General features: G+C 28.3%; 1 protein-coding gene across 1 annotated transcript in view; it reads left to right on the top strand.

Annotated features, from left to right (window-relative positions):
• Window positions 1-17,056, top strand: part of LOC129919725 (putative uncharacterized protein DDB_G0277255) — a 177,279-nt gene that overhangs the window by 27,866 nt on the left and 132,357 nt on the right. Inside the window, exon 2 of the mRNA XM_056000705.1 lies at window positions 8,336-8,381. Coding sequence (XP_055856680.1) covers window positions 8,336-8,381 — 46 coding nt within the window. The remainder of the gene's footprint in view (window positions 1-8,335; window positions 8,382-17,056) is intronic.

The raw sequence follows: 17,056 nt of genomic DNA, 5'->3' as shown, positions 1-17,056 counted from the left end.
ATTGGAGAGAAAAGGACCAATATTTTCAATGATTATTACCTAAAAAAATATTTTTTTTTGTAATCAATTGAAATCAATTTGAACAGGTGCTCGAGCATAATAACATCGATGAAACCCAAAAGTATTAATACAAAATGTATTTGAATATTTCTTGGCGGTATAAAATTGTTGAACAAAATATTTACAGTAAAAAAATATCTGTTTCCTTACAACTCAATTATATTTTTGTGTGTTTGGATATTAAAATTGAATTCTGATCTCAGATCTACAAATCAGACTTAAAGTCATCATCATCGTTTATCCCTTGATCGATGAGACAGCGAGCAAAATAAACAAAATGACTCTTTCAAAAAAAAAAAAAAAAAAAAACAATAATAAACAAATTATCATAATAAAACCACAAACAAAACAAACGAAAAATCTTAATTATACGATCACAAAACGATGGGGGCTATATTGGAATATACGTTTAGTGAAATTAAATAAAAGTGTAATAAATCAAAATTTAAAAAAAAAAAAAAAAATGCAAAACAAAAAAATCAAAAAAAGAGAATCAACATTCCAAACAAGATGAGACAATATGAATATGAACTCAATGCAAAGAGTATCTAAATACAAAATATCAACAAAAAAAATAATATTTATAAAAAAAAAAAAAAATATGAAAAATATACAAAATATGTTAATTAAATAAATTCCAATAAATATTTGCGTTTGATCAAAGCTTTCCGAGTGCTAGAAAAAAAAAGACTTCGATGATGATAATGATTTGAATGCGAACAAGCTGCCTCAACAACTGTGATGCCGCACTGACTTGTTGTTAATAAAGTTAGTGGTTAGCTTCTGCTTCTACAGATTTCACTTCGTGGGGAGTATAGGTAATAGCCTTTGACCGCTTTTAAGTTGCAATAAATTTAAAATTTCAATGGTGGCTGTGTGGTAGGGTAACGACTGGGCGGCGGCCGGGGGCGCATATGCGTTCCATAAAACTTAGCCAGAAGCAGTTTGTTTTTTTGGTTCGACACGACAGGCAGACACAAAGATTCTATTATCACCCATCGCCATCTTCACTGACATTTTGATGAAGATGACAAAATTGATTGAGCGACAAAGTAATAAATCAATAAATTGAAATTTCAACAAAATATTATGTTTTCTATTTTTTTTGTGGTAACAATAGAAATGCTAAATTTTTATTTTTAGCTTGGGGAATTATTGAAGAACTAATAAGATGACTTAACACTTTTTTGAACTAAGCGCATGATATTTTTAGTAACTGGTTGGTTCTGAATAAATTTCGTGCTTTTCAATTAGAAGAGATTGTAGAAGAGAAAAATTGGAAATTAAACGAATATTCTCATCAGATGCAATCTAGTCTAGATTTCAGGTCACAAAACCGATGATGGTAACAGACACTGAATTTTGGGTATGATCCTATTCTCCAATACAACAGAACATTTAGATTTTGACCCGGAATTATACCAAAAAAAAAACAATATCAATTTAACATTCTTTAATAATAAAATTAACCTTTTTTAAATATCAGCAAAAAACGCTCTATAAAATGTGTTTTATGATAATTAATATTTAAATATCACATTTTTGAAATTTTTTTTGATATTTTATTATGAATTTTTTATATCAATTCCAATACCTATATTGAAAAATATTAAATAAAAAACTCCTAATTTGTACTAATTTAATGGCGCTTTGTATTTTTTCGAAGTAAAATGTATGATTTAGTGAGAAAATTTGATCGGCAATAAGATTTTACTTCATATAGTTTGGGAGAAAATAACAAAACAAAAACAATATTGTATAATAGAAAAAATAATATCACCACTATTTTATAAAGAATATTCACTTTCAGTAATGTTTTGAAAAAAGAAAGAAAATACTTAAAATAATAAAAATAATAAAAAAGAAAAAGATAGAAATATCATTATAATAAACTAAAACGTAAAATCTAGTCAACATTGATATTTTAATTGTAAAACTGAAATTTTCACTATCCACCTAAAATTAAAAAATGTCAAAATCGTATGATAATCATATTAAAATTGATACTTTAATTGTTGGACGACTTTTGTTAATCAAAAATGTTAGTTTGATAGCTGTTATCATCAATTTTTTTTTCGATGTACCTACATATATACAGAATTTTTATTGGTGGAAATTGCTGACGGCAATACCCTTACTCACATACCCAAAGTCCCAACGAATCCCATATAACAGTCCTTTAAATGTAGTGACTATTTTCAGAAAACCCACTTCCCATGATGAGAACAAAGAACAAAAAGAGGGTATCGAAATATTTTAGTTGAAAAGGTGTTTTTTTTTAAAGAAGAAGTACCAAAATGATAGATTTTAAAAAATCGGTCATTGGCATCAAGAATAAATAAAAAGGCAATAAGCATGTCATGGGTGAAAGGGTGTTTTTTTTTTATAATAAACTGAATTTATATTTGATTTTGAGGGTGATAGCTGATAGCTATTAATATCCTGGGAATTAACTGCCCTTAAATCTTAACCTAATCTGGTTTGACCTGAAAAATTAAGACGGATATGGGAGTTTTCAGGACTTTTGAGGTAAATAATAGAACACTTAAACGAAGATTTTGAGCAAAATTGTTTTTCTATTAGCACACATTCAGCTAGCTCTATGCAACCAAAAGGGCTAGAAAAATGAATTAACTTAAGACATATTCTATGGTGGTAATCGAAATATGCTTAAGTTCCAATTCAAATTTCATAGTGCGAATAAAAGTTATTGTTTTGTAAGCATCAACTGTATACAAATTTCTTAACTTTTCAATCGAAATAAAAAGGATTTGAACACTGTTTTCGATCTAAGATTTTTTAAAATGGTTTGTTTGCCCTAGTTTCGTTTTCATATAGAATATTTTTTGTAGATATCCACATATGTTTCGTGTCGAATATCAATAACATCAACTTGGGTGTTGGGGAATACTTAGGTACTTTGCAAAATAAAAGACATACTTACCCCCCATTAACCTTCATCAAAACTAAACAGGGTCATAATTATTAACAAAAAAAAAAATTATAATTCACCTCATATTCATTTGATTTATTTTATTATGGCCTCCTATACATATTTATATATGATAAAATTGCATATATTAGCGTCTTTTAGTTGGTAATAATATACAAATTGATATTTCCAACAGACATGCCAGTTGGTACGTAATGAGACAACATAAAAAAACAACTTAAAACAATAAAACACGCAAATGAAATGAAAAGAGGTGTAGTTGTCAAAAGAACATACACAAAAATAAAAAAAAAAAACTACGTGCTTTGCATATTTATTGACTGATTTATAAAATTTTATGGCAAATTGATAACATTGCAACTTGTTTTTTTTTTTTTCAAAATTTAAAATTAAATATTCACGAGACGTTACGTTCTATAAATTGAAATTTGGAGATTCACTCCTTGTTTTACTGTACACGTTCAAAAAAAGCTTTAAATGAACCATAAAACAGAAAATTAAGTTTTGAACTTTTTATCTGCAGCTAAATTCTACTCAAAACATTTATAAACTAGCACAAATCCAGGTTTATTTTATGACTCCTTTTGTGAAAAAGACTTTCCAAGACTAGTTTTAACTCTTACAAACAAAATGATTTTTTTTTTTTTTTTTTTTTGAATATTTAATTTTTGTTTTAACAAAGTCAATTTGTTTAATTATTGTTTAACTAATTTCCTTAAGTCAGGTGCACATCTCTATCAGCTTTACGACCGCTTTAGTCATGCCATTTAAACAATAAATAAAAAATAAAACAAACTTCACATTGATATAGTGGTTTTGTGGTTAAAAAGAAATATATAAAGCGTAATAATAAATTTGCATTTGTTTAGTGTTTTTGTGGTAAAATATTTATGACATTTGTCTACATCTCTTATAGCATTTTATAAAAAAAAAACAAATGAGAGGTGAGTAATTTTTTTTTGTTTTATTTGTTTTTAGTTTAAACCGCACTAAAAATATTGTAAGTTGGCGCCATAGATCTATTTGAGATTTTTAAAGGTGTTTGCGTTTATATGGGAAGATGAGAATTGCATTAATTTAGTTAAATATCGAACACAAATAACATTTTTGCGCTTAGAAATTCCAAAAAAGAAGAATCATTAACAACTTTCAGATTTTCCTTTAAAGGGAAAAATGTTACACATACACCACAGTGACCCGTTCATTTGGGGAATAACACTTTTGTTTACAAAAAAAAAATTCTATCTCCACTCTAATGTATAAACATGAAATTAGCTTTAGAACAAAAACCATTGCCTCATGTCAAACAACAAAAGTTTTCGGATTGAGTTTAGAAAATGTTTTAAGAAGATGATTAATCAAAAATTCATCTTTAGTGAAATGCCCCTTGATGAAGTGTGGCCGAGTCATCCACTATAGGTTGCAACAATAAATTGATAAAAATAGTTAATTCAATATTATTAAGATCTATAGAATTTAATTTTTGATAGATTATTTCAATCATACCTGGCCAATAAACTTTTCAAGTCTAATATATATATTTACTACCCTCACGTGATGAAGCGTCAAAGCCTTATTTTCAATTTTTTTTTTTTATTTGTTAAATAGGCCAAATTCAGTAGAAACATACAAAAAAAAAATAAAACTTATCTAAAAATTAATAATAAATTTCTTCAATTGCGTTTTATATTATATTCAAAGATAGACTTGGCAAGCCCACCGCACCAACCAACCTAACCTATATATCTCAAATATTCACACATGCGCTACTGTCGTAAATTTAAAAAGAGTCATAAACATCATGCAATTATTGACTTATGGCGCCGCATTATTTGCAAAGTAAATTCTATTATAATGATTATTTTATTATTTTCAGACTCTGAGAATAGGAGATGTGATTTTGCATTTATTTCAAATTAAATATTTATTGATTTTTCTTAGAATAAAGTCATTTAAAAAGTTAGAAATTACATTGAGCAACAAACAAGTTGGCATAGGTTCATCAAGTCGGAATGAAAACATTTCATAAGACTTTAAAAGTCTTATAGTACTTTATTTCCATTATGATTGTCATAAATGAATAACGGAATTGTTCCTATAAATTTCTTATTATCTAATCATCATAACCCACACATTCCTTTCTTCTAATTTCTGCATCAAATTTCCTCATATAATAACCCCTCACACTTCTCCCCATCTTCAAATAAATTTCAGTCATTTAGGAAAGTTTTTTCTCTCGTTTTTCAAATCATTTAGGAGAAAAAAAAAAAAACCACCTGGTCATTAGTTGACTTCTCTTCTTCCTATCCCCCGAATATATAGCAATTTCTACGCAAAATGAGAAAAAATGTAATAATAATTGCTTTTAAAACGATACCACTTTTGCTAGCACTTCTCTTTTGAATTTGCTTGTGCCATTCGTAACAAACAACACAAATGTTGTACGTACACCAAACACCCCATGGGGCGCCAACAACGTCTTTATATCCTGGTCCAGGCGTTTAATAACAAATTTTAAGCACATCCTACTTCAGAAGTTGGTTATACGTCGTCATCTAGTAGTAGTAGATAGTAGTTATAGTGGCTCCAGTTTTTTGTGTTTGTTTTTTTTTTTCTTTCCCAAGAATCATGTTATGTATTTGTCAGGCTTCATCAATTGGCCTCGACACGGTTGATGGTGACCGTGACGACGAGGACAACGACTTCAACGACGACGCGACATGCCGCCCGCTGCCGCATGCGGGGATCTCTAGTGAAACAGGAGCCTTCTGCAAGTGTCTATATATTTTCCAGATTCACTAACAAGATGAGAAGAACTACGTTATAAAGATAGTCATCATATAGATATATTGAAACTCGATTAAACCGATAGTTTGTGTCTTAAAGTGTTAAATTGAAGCCATAGATAAAAAAGGGTTGCCATTTTAACTATTTTAAGTACTCTTATGCAGTTTTATTTTGTTTTTAATTTTTTATCTGAGTTTAACCTATTGTTTCAAAAATTAAAAAAATATTAAATTAGGTACGCAATTTTTATCTGAAATATAAAAAAAAATAATAAAAACAAAAAAAACTTTGCTAAACAACAAACTAGTTTGCCGCAACCTTTACTTAAAAGTCAAAAAGGTATTGGGAACTATTACTCTGCTCAAGATTTATATGAAAAAATTGCTGAATGCTAGTTACTTTGAAGCCTGCTTCCTTAAAAAAAATTCCAAAATAAGACATAATTTTTAAAATACAAGTCATTGCAAAACAGTTGCAAAGTGGTTGCGTGGTATTAAATCAGACAAATTGTAACCACTAACATTTTGATTGTCTACTTAAAGAATCCACTTTAAGAGACGTAATTTTAAAGGCAAAACTAAATCTATTGTTGCCTTTAGCACATTTCTAAGTAAGTAACCGAAATTTATTATAATTAGCTTTATTAGCTTTTGGTTACTAAAAACCGGAGTTTAATTCAAAATTAACATCCAGTTTTACCACTTAAAAATATGATAAAATATTAACAAACTATAGTTTTTAAATTTCAACTAACAAACAAAAGTAAATTATTTCAATGCAAAAAAAAGCAAAGTGGCATCACTGTTTTTACTAAATAGTGTTATGTTTTCGGATATTAAAATGGAAAAATCATTTTCTACATAATACACATATCTACATACATCTACAAACATAAAATAGTTTCATAGAAATTATATTCGAGATTCTTTTAGTTAGTTTATGTGGAGTTCGATTAAATTTGACAAGTTGTGGGTTCCACCTCAGCATGACGTTTCTTATAAAATCTGGGTCAGAAAAGCGCAACAAGTTTGATATTTATGATTCACTTTTTTTTATGACATGAGTTGTTATTTCTTTTAAGTGATCATGTTTACCTTTCGATTAAGTCGAAGTGTTATATAAATTAAGATGACCTACGACAAGGTTAAAAGTTTGAGTTTTTCATATGATTTCGAGGTTGTCTTGGTTTATTTATTTTTTTTTATATGTTTCAGACTAAGGGCAAATATATACACAAATTGATCTTGCAACTGACATTGAATATCTTTTTTTTGTATTTTTTTATGTGTGGTCTAGGTCTGAGTTTTAAAAGGGCGTCAAGTTCAATATTTGCAATCAAATTATGTGTCAAGTAATGATGGGACTGGGAATTTAATGAAATTTAAGCGAAAAAATGTGGTTGAGTGAATGGAGGAAAACATATTTTCAGACATTCAACTGAAGGCTAAAATGTTAATGGTATTAATATGTTAGTTTTCAATAAGGATTTAAACTTGAATTTAAATGTTGAATTACTTAAAATTGTCAAAATTTGTTTTAAAACAAATCAAGTTTGATGTCTGTAACCATGTTTTTCATATTTTTACTCAAAAAAGTATTATTTTAAAAAATAACGGTTCGAAAACGAAAATTGTTTTCTAAATCTTTATTCCAAGTGTCTATGATGAAATGGTATTAGAAAAAAGGAACAACATTTTTTTTTTGCAAAATGGTGCACTGTGGTGTATGTGTAACTTTTTTTTTTGTTCGTTTTTCTTCCACTTTTTTCACATTTTCAAATATTATGTGCCATCATTTATCAAAAAGTTTAAACTTCACTTAAATTATAGCAGTTTGCAGATATCATAGGTCTTTTCAAAAATGCCGATTTTTTTAAATAATTTTTTCTTATTCGACTGAACAATTATCATGGCCAACAGTGATTTTGTTTTTAAAAAATTGGATAAAGGGTTTTTTTTAATTTAAGGGTTGAATTTAAATTTAAAAATCTAGATTTTGAAATATCCAAAGCTAAACCATAAAAATCAGTTTTATTTTCTGTCACTTTCGTTAACATAAACATTATTTCATTGGGTTTTCGATGATGTGATATTGAATCTTGTCTCAAAATTGTCTTGTAAGCCAAGAAAAAATGATGAGAAACAGGACCTTTCGAATGGAATAAAAAATGGCCTTAAACTCTAAAGTTTTGAAATAAACGTTCAGAACCTATTGCAATCGTTTGTCCACTTCGCGTTCGTTGACAGTGTTTATTGCACATACTTCACATTAATCATTTTTTGTCCATTTTTCACTTAGGAAATATTTCTAAAGCAAAATTTAATTTACTGCAATCGGTTGCAGTTTGAATTTTTGAAAAAACATAATAATTTTTGGGAATTTCGGGGACTGTTGAATTTTTACAGAAAAAATTTTTATCACCATCGTTTGTAATTATTTTGAATAAATATATGTTATTATAAGATGAATTGACCAATAAACCACATATTAAAAAATAGTTATCATTAAATTTAATTTTCTCTTCTCTCTTTACAGGTTACCACAGCTTACGGTCTATGCCAAGATTATTTACCTCCTGATGGTAAGTTATTTACGTATGTTTTTTTCGGAAGAACCAAACAAAACTTTGGTACCTACAATTAAAGTAATTTTTTGATAGCTACATTTAAATACAAAAAATGTGCTACCTTTAAATTGAAAATAATATTTTTAATTTCCAATTCTTAATAGGTATAGTTAGCGTTGCTTTTGGGTCTGAATTATTAAATTACGTTTTTAATGATTTTACTATTAAAATACAGAATTGTTTCATTTTAAAACAGAAAAAAAATATAGTTTTGACATTTTTTTTAATTTCCGATTTATTAAAATATTAAATTGTTTTTTTTTTTTTTCAACAATATAATACCTATAGACATTTTTAGGCATTTATTACTTACACCGTTGTTTCCAAAAAAAAAAACAACAAACATTTTTTTAATTTATTATTCGACATTGAAATAGGTGCCTTGCAAGGATGAGAATCAACAAGAACGAACATTTTCACTGATTTTTTTTTTCACTGATTTGTCATTTAGCACATTTTGTTTCTTTAGGTAATTTTTAATTCAATTTAGCTATTAATTTTTCGCAGGCTTACCAAGAGTAAATAAAGTTATACTTTATAATAGTTATATATAAAATATTTATTTAAAGTATATGAGTAATGTTAAAAGCGATTTTCTTGAAATCCGAAATAGAATAGTTTTTCCTGTAACTCTGAAAATGGAAATTTTTGTAGGTAATCAAACCATCATAAAAATCAAATTATAAAAATGGACTCCATTTAAAATTGTGCTAAATATCACTTTTTGTTCTACTAGTTTAACTGGCTGAATACAATGGTGCAAATGTAGCTGTAGCTTGTAGTACTGTCAAAAATTTAAAATTCTTCAACTTTCTACAGCTAAACTGTTGTATTCAGAGGGTAAAAGACAATCAGATGGCGATTTTCTTTCGATAAAATAGTGTCACAATTAGAATTTATCTACATTGTAACTTTTCTCTAAGTATCGTTCTTATTCTTAGAATTTGCAATCATTAATAACTCTTCATCAAATAAGTGTCAATTATCTATCTCACTTCAAATGGATGTTATATTTAACAATCATTTTCAATCATAGGTTTCAGAACTCTTCAAATTGAGTCTTTTATTTTATTTATAAATAGCTTTTATTTAAAATAAACGAACTTTAAATGACTTTGTACCTAAAACGCCCACAAAATTCCATTAAAATGCAAAACGCAAATGAATTGTTTAATTCACTTATAAATTAATAAAAAAAAAAAAAACTTTCTAACTTAAATCCTTTGTAAATATTTACCTACCAAATACTTTCTACTCCAAAAGAATTAAAATCATTTCTCAAAGAAATCAAAGGTTTCTGATAAGTTAACTATTTTTACACACCAGAATGAACAAAATTGAACTTTCATAATGCACTTTGAGTTAAGTAACAAAACTTTTAAGTGGGGGCTTACGGCTTTTCCACCTACTATACGACCATTCAAAAACTATTGATACTATTTGACTTATTCAAAAATTCCAAAGTATTGTTTAATCATTTTAACTGCGATGTTATTTTTTAAACTAGACTGGACTGGACAAAAAAAGGTAAAGCTCTCAAGTTTTTATCAATGATAAACGTTATAGTAAAAATGGTTAATATACCCGCTGGCAAATGTAGCTGCGCCACAATCCAGTGGGCGATATTAATTTTTTTTTTTTTTTTTTTTCAAACAAATAAGTCGGAAACCCCACGTTTGATAGTTTTGTTAAGAAATTCTGACATACTGACAAGATCGATGAATGATATTTTTGTTGGAGAGAGTCAAAAATTCTTTGATGGTGATTTTGACATAAGATGAATTGATGGTTAAGGTTGACACACAAATTATGACAATGCAAAAAAAAAGTTAACAACAATAATTTTTTTATCAAATAAACAAAGATATTTCAATAAATAAAAAAAAAAATTATAACAACGAATCGTTGTGTTTCTTTTTGTAATCTTATCTTGGCTTAAAGAGGTGGTGTCAAGTGTATGGCGCTGACTGTCATTTCGATCGATAAAAAATAAGTAAAATATAATGCAGTAGTAAAAGATAAAGATTACAAATACACAAATAGCTCGAGGTCTTAGAACGGATTGATATTATTTTTGTTTAATTGAAAAATAATTTCTATGATTGTTGAAATGACAAGGTTGTTTGTTGTTGTTTTTTTTTTTTCGTTAAAAATTTCGCCGTGGAATTTCGCTGATTTCTTTGGTCTAGAAATTTGTTTTTGTATTTTGGAGAAAGCCACGTTAGAATTTATGGAAATTTTGAAGGCGCATTTAAATTCAATTTAAACCGATTTGTTGTGGATTTGATTGAGGATTTAATAAACGATTAGATTAGAGCCATTTCCGGGGGGCATGACAAATAAATCGACATTCATTATGGAAATAAACGTGGTTATTTATTGTTGTTATTTTAACGTTTTAGGATCAAACATGAGTCGTTATTATCATTGGCAGTAGCGTATGTTATGGTGACGTTTACCGGCTTTATTGGCAGTAGAAAAACTCATGCAACATCACGTATTTTTAACGAAATTAAACTGCTATCGTTAGATATTTTGGGTTAATGATTTAATGAATTTGTAAGCAATTTTTGGATTTGTGTAACCAACCGGATGGTTATGGTTGAAAAACTGTTAGCAAAATCTATATGTCAAAATTGTTTTGAAAAATTTCATTCTGAATTTTAATATGTACTTAGATTTGGTTAAGAAATCAAAAAAATGAGGTCATTTATTTGATTTGTTGTTTGTTTTATTTTTAAATCGTCTCGTAGACTTTTGATAAGTAAATTTTTTAAAATAATTTTTTTTTTTCTAATCTTAAAGAATCAATCAGTTAAAGTTGAAAGCTATGGAATTTTAATAATTTATACGTGCCCCTTCTTTGACATAATTTGAAAATCTTTATCAGTCTGGGTATTACCTGTTAAATCATAGTTTATTTTGGAATGAATAACTTTTTTTTTTATAAATGTATTGTATATAGATAAATTTGTTACAAGAATTGCATATGTGTAAAAAAAAAAAACTCTTGTAAACGGTTTTCTTAAACGAAAGCATGAGGTAAACCTCAAGAAGTGAGTGTGTAGAGGAAATTTTTTTACGAAAGTTTGAGTTATTCCAATGGAAATTTATGTCGTTTCCGATTGATTTCATTCAAGAATTCATTACTCATTCTGAAATCGACTGGAATAGGTCAAGTCGCTATCACTCAATTCTGTTTTTTTATGTTTGTAAAATTTAAAATGTCAAATCGTCGGTCTGATAAGGAAACCTCGTAACTCCTCCTTTTTTCGAAAATGACTTTTGAATGCCATTTTTTAGAAAAACATATATCAGCGGAGATACCCAGAAAATTTGAAGTCATTCCGACAACTCTAAATAGACTAAAATTCAAGTTTTGTACAGCACTTTACTCCCCAACTACTCTATTGTTTCTCTACTCTTATGCCTCTCCTGTAAAATTTTGATTTTTGGGAGTTACGAGGTTTCCTTATGAGGCCGACGAAATATTGATTTTATTTATTTTTTTTCAAAAGGAAAAATTATAAAAAAATACATACATATAAAATATAAAATTAGACGTCTATACGGATTTTTTTCTGAGGTGCTAGATTTCGAAATATGATTTTTTGAAAAACATATACATACATATAGGGTGTTTTCATAAACGTCTGCCTAACTTAGGCCTGCGTTAGTCGTGTTCATAAACTCAGATCTGCGATCGGACTAACTTAGTCCAACTGCAGTTTTGCTGTTCATAAACGTCAGTATGTCGTCAACATCGGGCAGATTGCGCAGCCAAAATTTTATTGCTGCAGAACTCAAGGAGAAATTTAATGTTTATTTTTTAAAATGTTTCTTTTTTCATTTTTCAAAAAATTTAAATTTTAATGACACAGAAAATTTCGAAATCTTGTTTTTTGAGGTAAAGAGTTTATATTAATTTTTTTCGTATTAGGGTGGCTCTAAAAAATGTTATCTTCTACAGTTGCTTGAAGAATTCCAAAAAAATCAACGTGGATATTGTTTTGACCAAATTATCGAAGAAAAAAAAAATTTCCATTAGGGTGGTTCAAAATTTTTTTTTTAATTAATTACAAAAAAAATTATTTTTCACTGCAGAGAAAGTTTGTAAAACATGGTTTATGAAATAAAATGTAAAATTGGGGTACGTATTTTCGAATTAGGGGGCTCAGAAAAATGGTATATTTAACATTTACGCTTGGAATTCAACCAAATTAAATTTAATTAATTCAGCATGAATTTAATATTACTATAGCAAAAATGCACTTAGAAAACTTTCTGTGCACTAAAAATCATTTTTTTTTTTCAAACGCATAAAAAAACTTTCTTGAACACCCTAATTAAAAATATTTTTTCCATAGATAATTTGTTTTAAATGTGAACTACTCGGTGTTTTTATTATTTTTTTTTTTTTTAAAGAAAGTATTTTTTTTTTAGCCACCTTAATGTAACACGGTTTACAAATTTTTTGTGTTATTAAAAACAATATTTTCGGGAACTGAAAAAGAAATATTTTTTTGCCTAAACAAAACTCATTCTGTGGTAATTTTTTTATATTTTTTTTTCTGACGTTTATGAACACTCAGTGACTGCTGAAAATTGTACCAACGCAGGCCTGCAAACATTCTGCAGAAGTGGTGTGTTCATTAATGCAGCAAAGCAGAAAGACGATTGGACTGACGCAGATTTCCGACGTTTATGAAAACACAAATACTTTTAGAGTTTTTTAAGTGTTTTTTTAAACAAACAGGACTCACAGAAATTACTAATGTGCATGCGTGTGCCAAAAATTGGATTAAAAAATTGAAATTTCACCGAATATCGGAAACAACAATTTCTTTTTCCCCAGTTTGTTAAACCTTTTAAACCGGTTTAGTCCAGTAATTTAAGGTTTTATCTGCGGAAATATTTCTATTGGGCTGAATTTTGGTATACACCTTCGCTACAGTGTTTTAATGAAGATGTGAAGTTTATTTTATTAAAGTCACATTTACAACCATCAGATTTCTTCTTAAACGTAAGAAAACAACTGAAATCGAGATTTTTAAACACACCAAAAATTATTGTGTATAAAATTGTACAAAACCCTTGATTTTACTCAAGCAAAAAAAAGTAGTAAACAAACAAATTTATTCTAACAACAACCTAAATTTATAAATTTTGCTAATTTTTTATCAGAAATAAAATCAAATGTACTTCGTTTATCCACCTGTAAATTTTAGGTTTGCACATGTTTAATGGTTTTTTTTTTTTTTGTTTTGGAAAAAATTATTCTATTTTGTTCTGCTCTCCTCATCTTCAACACAAAAGGAACCACTAGAAATACTTCAAAAATGTTAAAGACAAAAAAAAAAAATAAAAAAAGGAAAAGTTTAAATTTGGAAAGAGCACATCGAAATCTTAACTCACATTTTTGAAAATCTTTTAACGAAGAAGAAGCTTATAAGCCTTTTTAAACTTTGCAGTTTTTTTTTAAACTTTAATATTCAATAGACTCTTTTGCAAGAACTGTAACAAGTAAGGTCTCTTGAGACATTTCCTAATCCTATTTCGTTTTATTTGGAAATGTTGCATTATTACTTTGGCCATTCAGAAATTCATTTTTAAATAAAAAAATGTATGGTCTAGACAAATTTAATTATTCACGATATTAGAGGAATGTTTATTTTTTTCCTAATCAGCTACTGGTCAAAAAATTATTTATTTATTACTGCATGAAAAGATAATGCAATGTGAAATGTTAAAGCATTATATTTAGTATAATAATTATATTACTTAAACCAATTATATTTTTATCAAAATATTTATACGATTGAATAATCTATATATTGTTATATAGTTAAATCTTTCATCACGCTATTCTTAACCCTTTCGAACCCAAGCTATGAAAATCAATATTAAAAAATGTTTTTTCGGTATTATCGGGTCAAAAACATCACAACTAAGAAATATGAATAGCAAAAAGTAATTTTCCAAAATAATAAATAGCAAAACTAATGTGTTATTCTCATGTACCATGTAAGTATCATGCACTGCCTATGATCACCAAAAAAAATCGGACAACTGAGAAAATGACTTTTTATAGAACAGTAATATATGCTACTTCTTCTAAGCCAAAAAGCAAAACACTTTCTGGATTAACTTTTTTTATATCTTTTTTTCAAAATTATGACCATATATAAAAAAAATTTTTTTTGCAAAAAAAAAAAAAAAATTTGAATTTCAGTCCCTTTTTTGATAAAAAAAAAAATAAAGGTATGATATTTGACTAACTTTTTGTAATAATCCAGTAACTAGGCATTATTATCTTTCAATTAAGCCATCGAAACCTAAAAAATTGTTTAATTTAATATTTTTTACGGATTTTTAAAAAAATGTTACATGAGAGTAACGCTGGGTCCGAAAGGGTTAACTGACTAACTCAAATGCTGTCTTAAAATATAACAACTTTGAATAAAATTTTCAGGAATGTTGCGCTGCTACTAAAATTTATATAAATTCAAACTTGTGTCGCCAATATAAACTAATCAATTAATTGTTAAAACATTTTTATAGCTAATAGACCGAGAGCCGACAGCATATTTTGGCAGTTTTGATATAACCGAAATTCGAGTGTGCACATATCTAGATATGCACCACAGTATATCAACGGAATAAGTCTGGCAGTGATCTTTTTCAGCTTTCCCTTGCCAGACGCATCCAAAGTGCAGCAAAAAATCAATTTTTGGCGTTTTGGTATAACCGAATAAATGATACACCAAAAAATCATAAAAAATCCCCTAATTTCGAATCTGTGGGTACCGCAAGTTTCTTTTTCAGCTTTCCCCCTGCCAGACCGCTTTAAAGCATTTTTAAGTGCATTTTTCTAATAAAAAACCTAATTACTTATTTTCTGTTAGGTATAACTGTATGATGGTAACAAATTAATATTCTATGTCTATTCCAGGTCTAGAAAATATAATTTTTAGCCAGCTATTTTTCAGCCTTCCCTCTGCCAGACGCATCCAAAGTGCAGTCAAAAACCAACTTTTGGCGTTTTTCTAGGTATTACCCCAATAAATGATACACCAAAAAATCATAAAAAATCCCCTGATTTCAAAAATGTGGGTACCAGAAGTTTTTTTTTAGCTTTCGCCCCGCCAGACCGCTTTGAAGCATTTTGAAATGCATTTTTCTAATAAAAAACCTAATAGCTTATTTTCTGTTGGGTATAACCGTATGATGGTAACAAATTAAAGTTCTATGTCTATTCCTGGTTTAGAAAATATAAGTTTAAGCCAGATATTTTTCAGCCTTCCCTCTGCCAGACGCCCTTAAAGGTTTCCCAAACAGGTTTTTCCATAGAAAAAACACCTAGTTTCTGTTTTTTTCTTATAAAATTGAAATAATATTTTTTTGTTTAGAGTAACCATATGATGGCCAAATATTAACTTTCTCTGCCTTTTCCTGATTTAGAAAATGTAAGTTTAAGCCAGTTTTGTTTCAGCCTACCCTCTGCCAGACGCCCTAAAAGGTATCTCAATAGTACGGGAAAGTTAGATTTTGCTATATGGGGCATGGGGGTCTGGGAAAAAATCCGAAATGCATTTTGTCTTCAGGGATTAAAAGAGCATAAACCCAGGGATCGAAAGAGTCTAAAACCACATTTTGTACAACCGCACCAAGAATCATTTTGTTTGTCCCTATACAAAAAATTGCAATTTTTTGAAGTTTTTTGCCTACAGATCGAAAACGGTCTGTCAAATCGAAAAACCAATATTGTAACAAATGAAGGTAATTAAAAGATCTACAACTTTTACAACGAACAAATTTTTTAAAAAACGCTCAAGTAAAAGAGATATGACAAAAATAAGAAAATCACTTTTTGACGTGTTTAAAAAAAAACACCCTAACTTTTAAACCAAAGGGATAAAAATGTTATTTAACATATATTGTAGAAAATTAAATTATTTCAAGTTTGTCATACATTGTTTTTTTTTGTAGGTTCAAAAATACGCGAGTTATGTGAAAAACTAAAATTTATATTAAAAAAAAAATGGCGGCCAAATGACTCTTAGTGCGATTGAACAAAATTTGGTTTACGACTCGTGTCTTTATGCCTTTCGAGCCCTGAAGTCAAAATGCATTTCGGATTTTTTCCCAGAACCCCATGCCCCACATAGCAAAATCTAACTTTCCCGTACTATTGAGATACCTTTTAGGGCGTCGGGCAGAGGGTAGGCTGAAACAAAACTGGCTTAAACTTACATTTTCTAAATCAGGAAAAGGCAGAGAAAGTTAATATTTGGCCATCATATGGTTACTCTAAACAAAAAAATATTATTTCAATTTTATAAGAAAAAAACAGAAACTAGGTATTTTTTCTATGGAAAAACCTGTTTGGGAAACCTTTAAGGGCGTCTGGCAGAGGGAAGGCTGAAAAATATCTGGCTTAAACTTATATTTTCTAAACCAGGAATAGACATAGAACTTTAATTTGTTACCATCATACGGTTATACCCAACAGAAAATAAGCTATTAGGTTTTTTATTAGAAAAATGCATTTCAAAATGCTTCAAAGCGGTCTGGCGGGGCGAAAGCTAAAAAAAACTTCTGGTACCCACATTTTTGAAATCAGGGGACTT

Source organism: Episyrphus balteatus, chromosome 4 (assembly GCF_945859705.1).
Source record: "Episyrphus balteatus chromosome 4, idEpiBalt1.1, whole genome shotgun sequence".
NCBI classification, from domain to species: domain Eukaryota; kingdom Metazoa; phylum Arthropoda; class Insecta; order Diptera; family Syrphidae; genus Episyrphus; species Episyrphus balteatus.
Note: the sequence above shows the minus strand (reverse complement) of the source record. Positions and strands in the feature narration are given on the sequence as shown.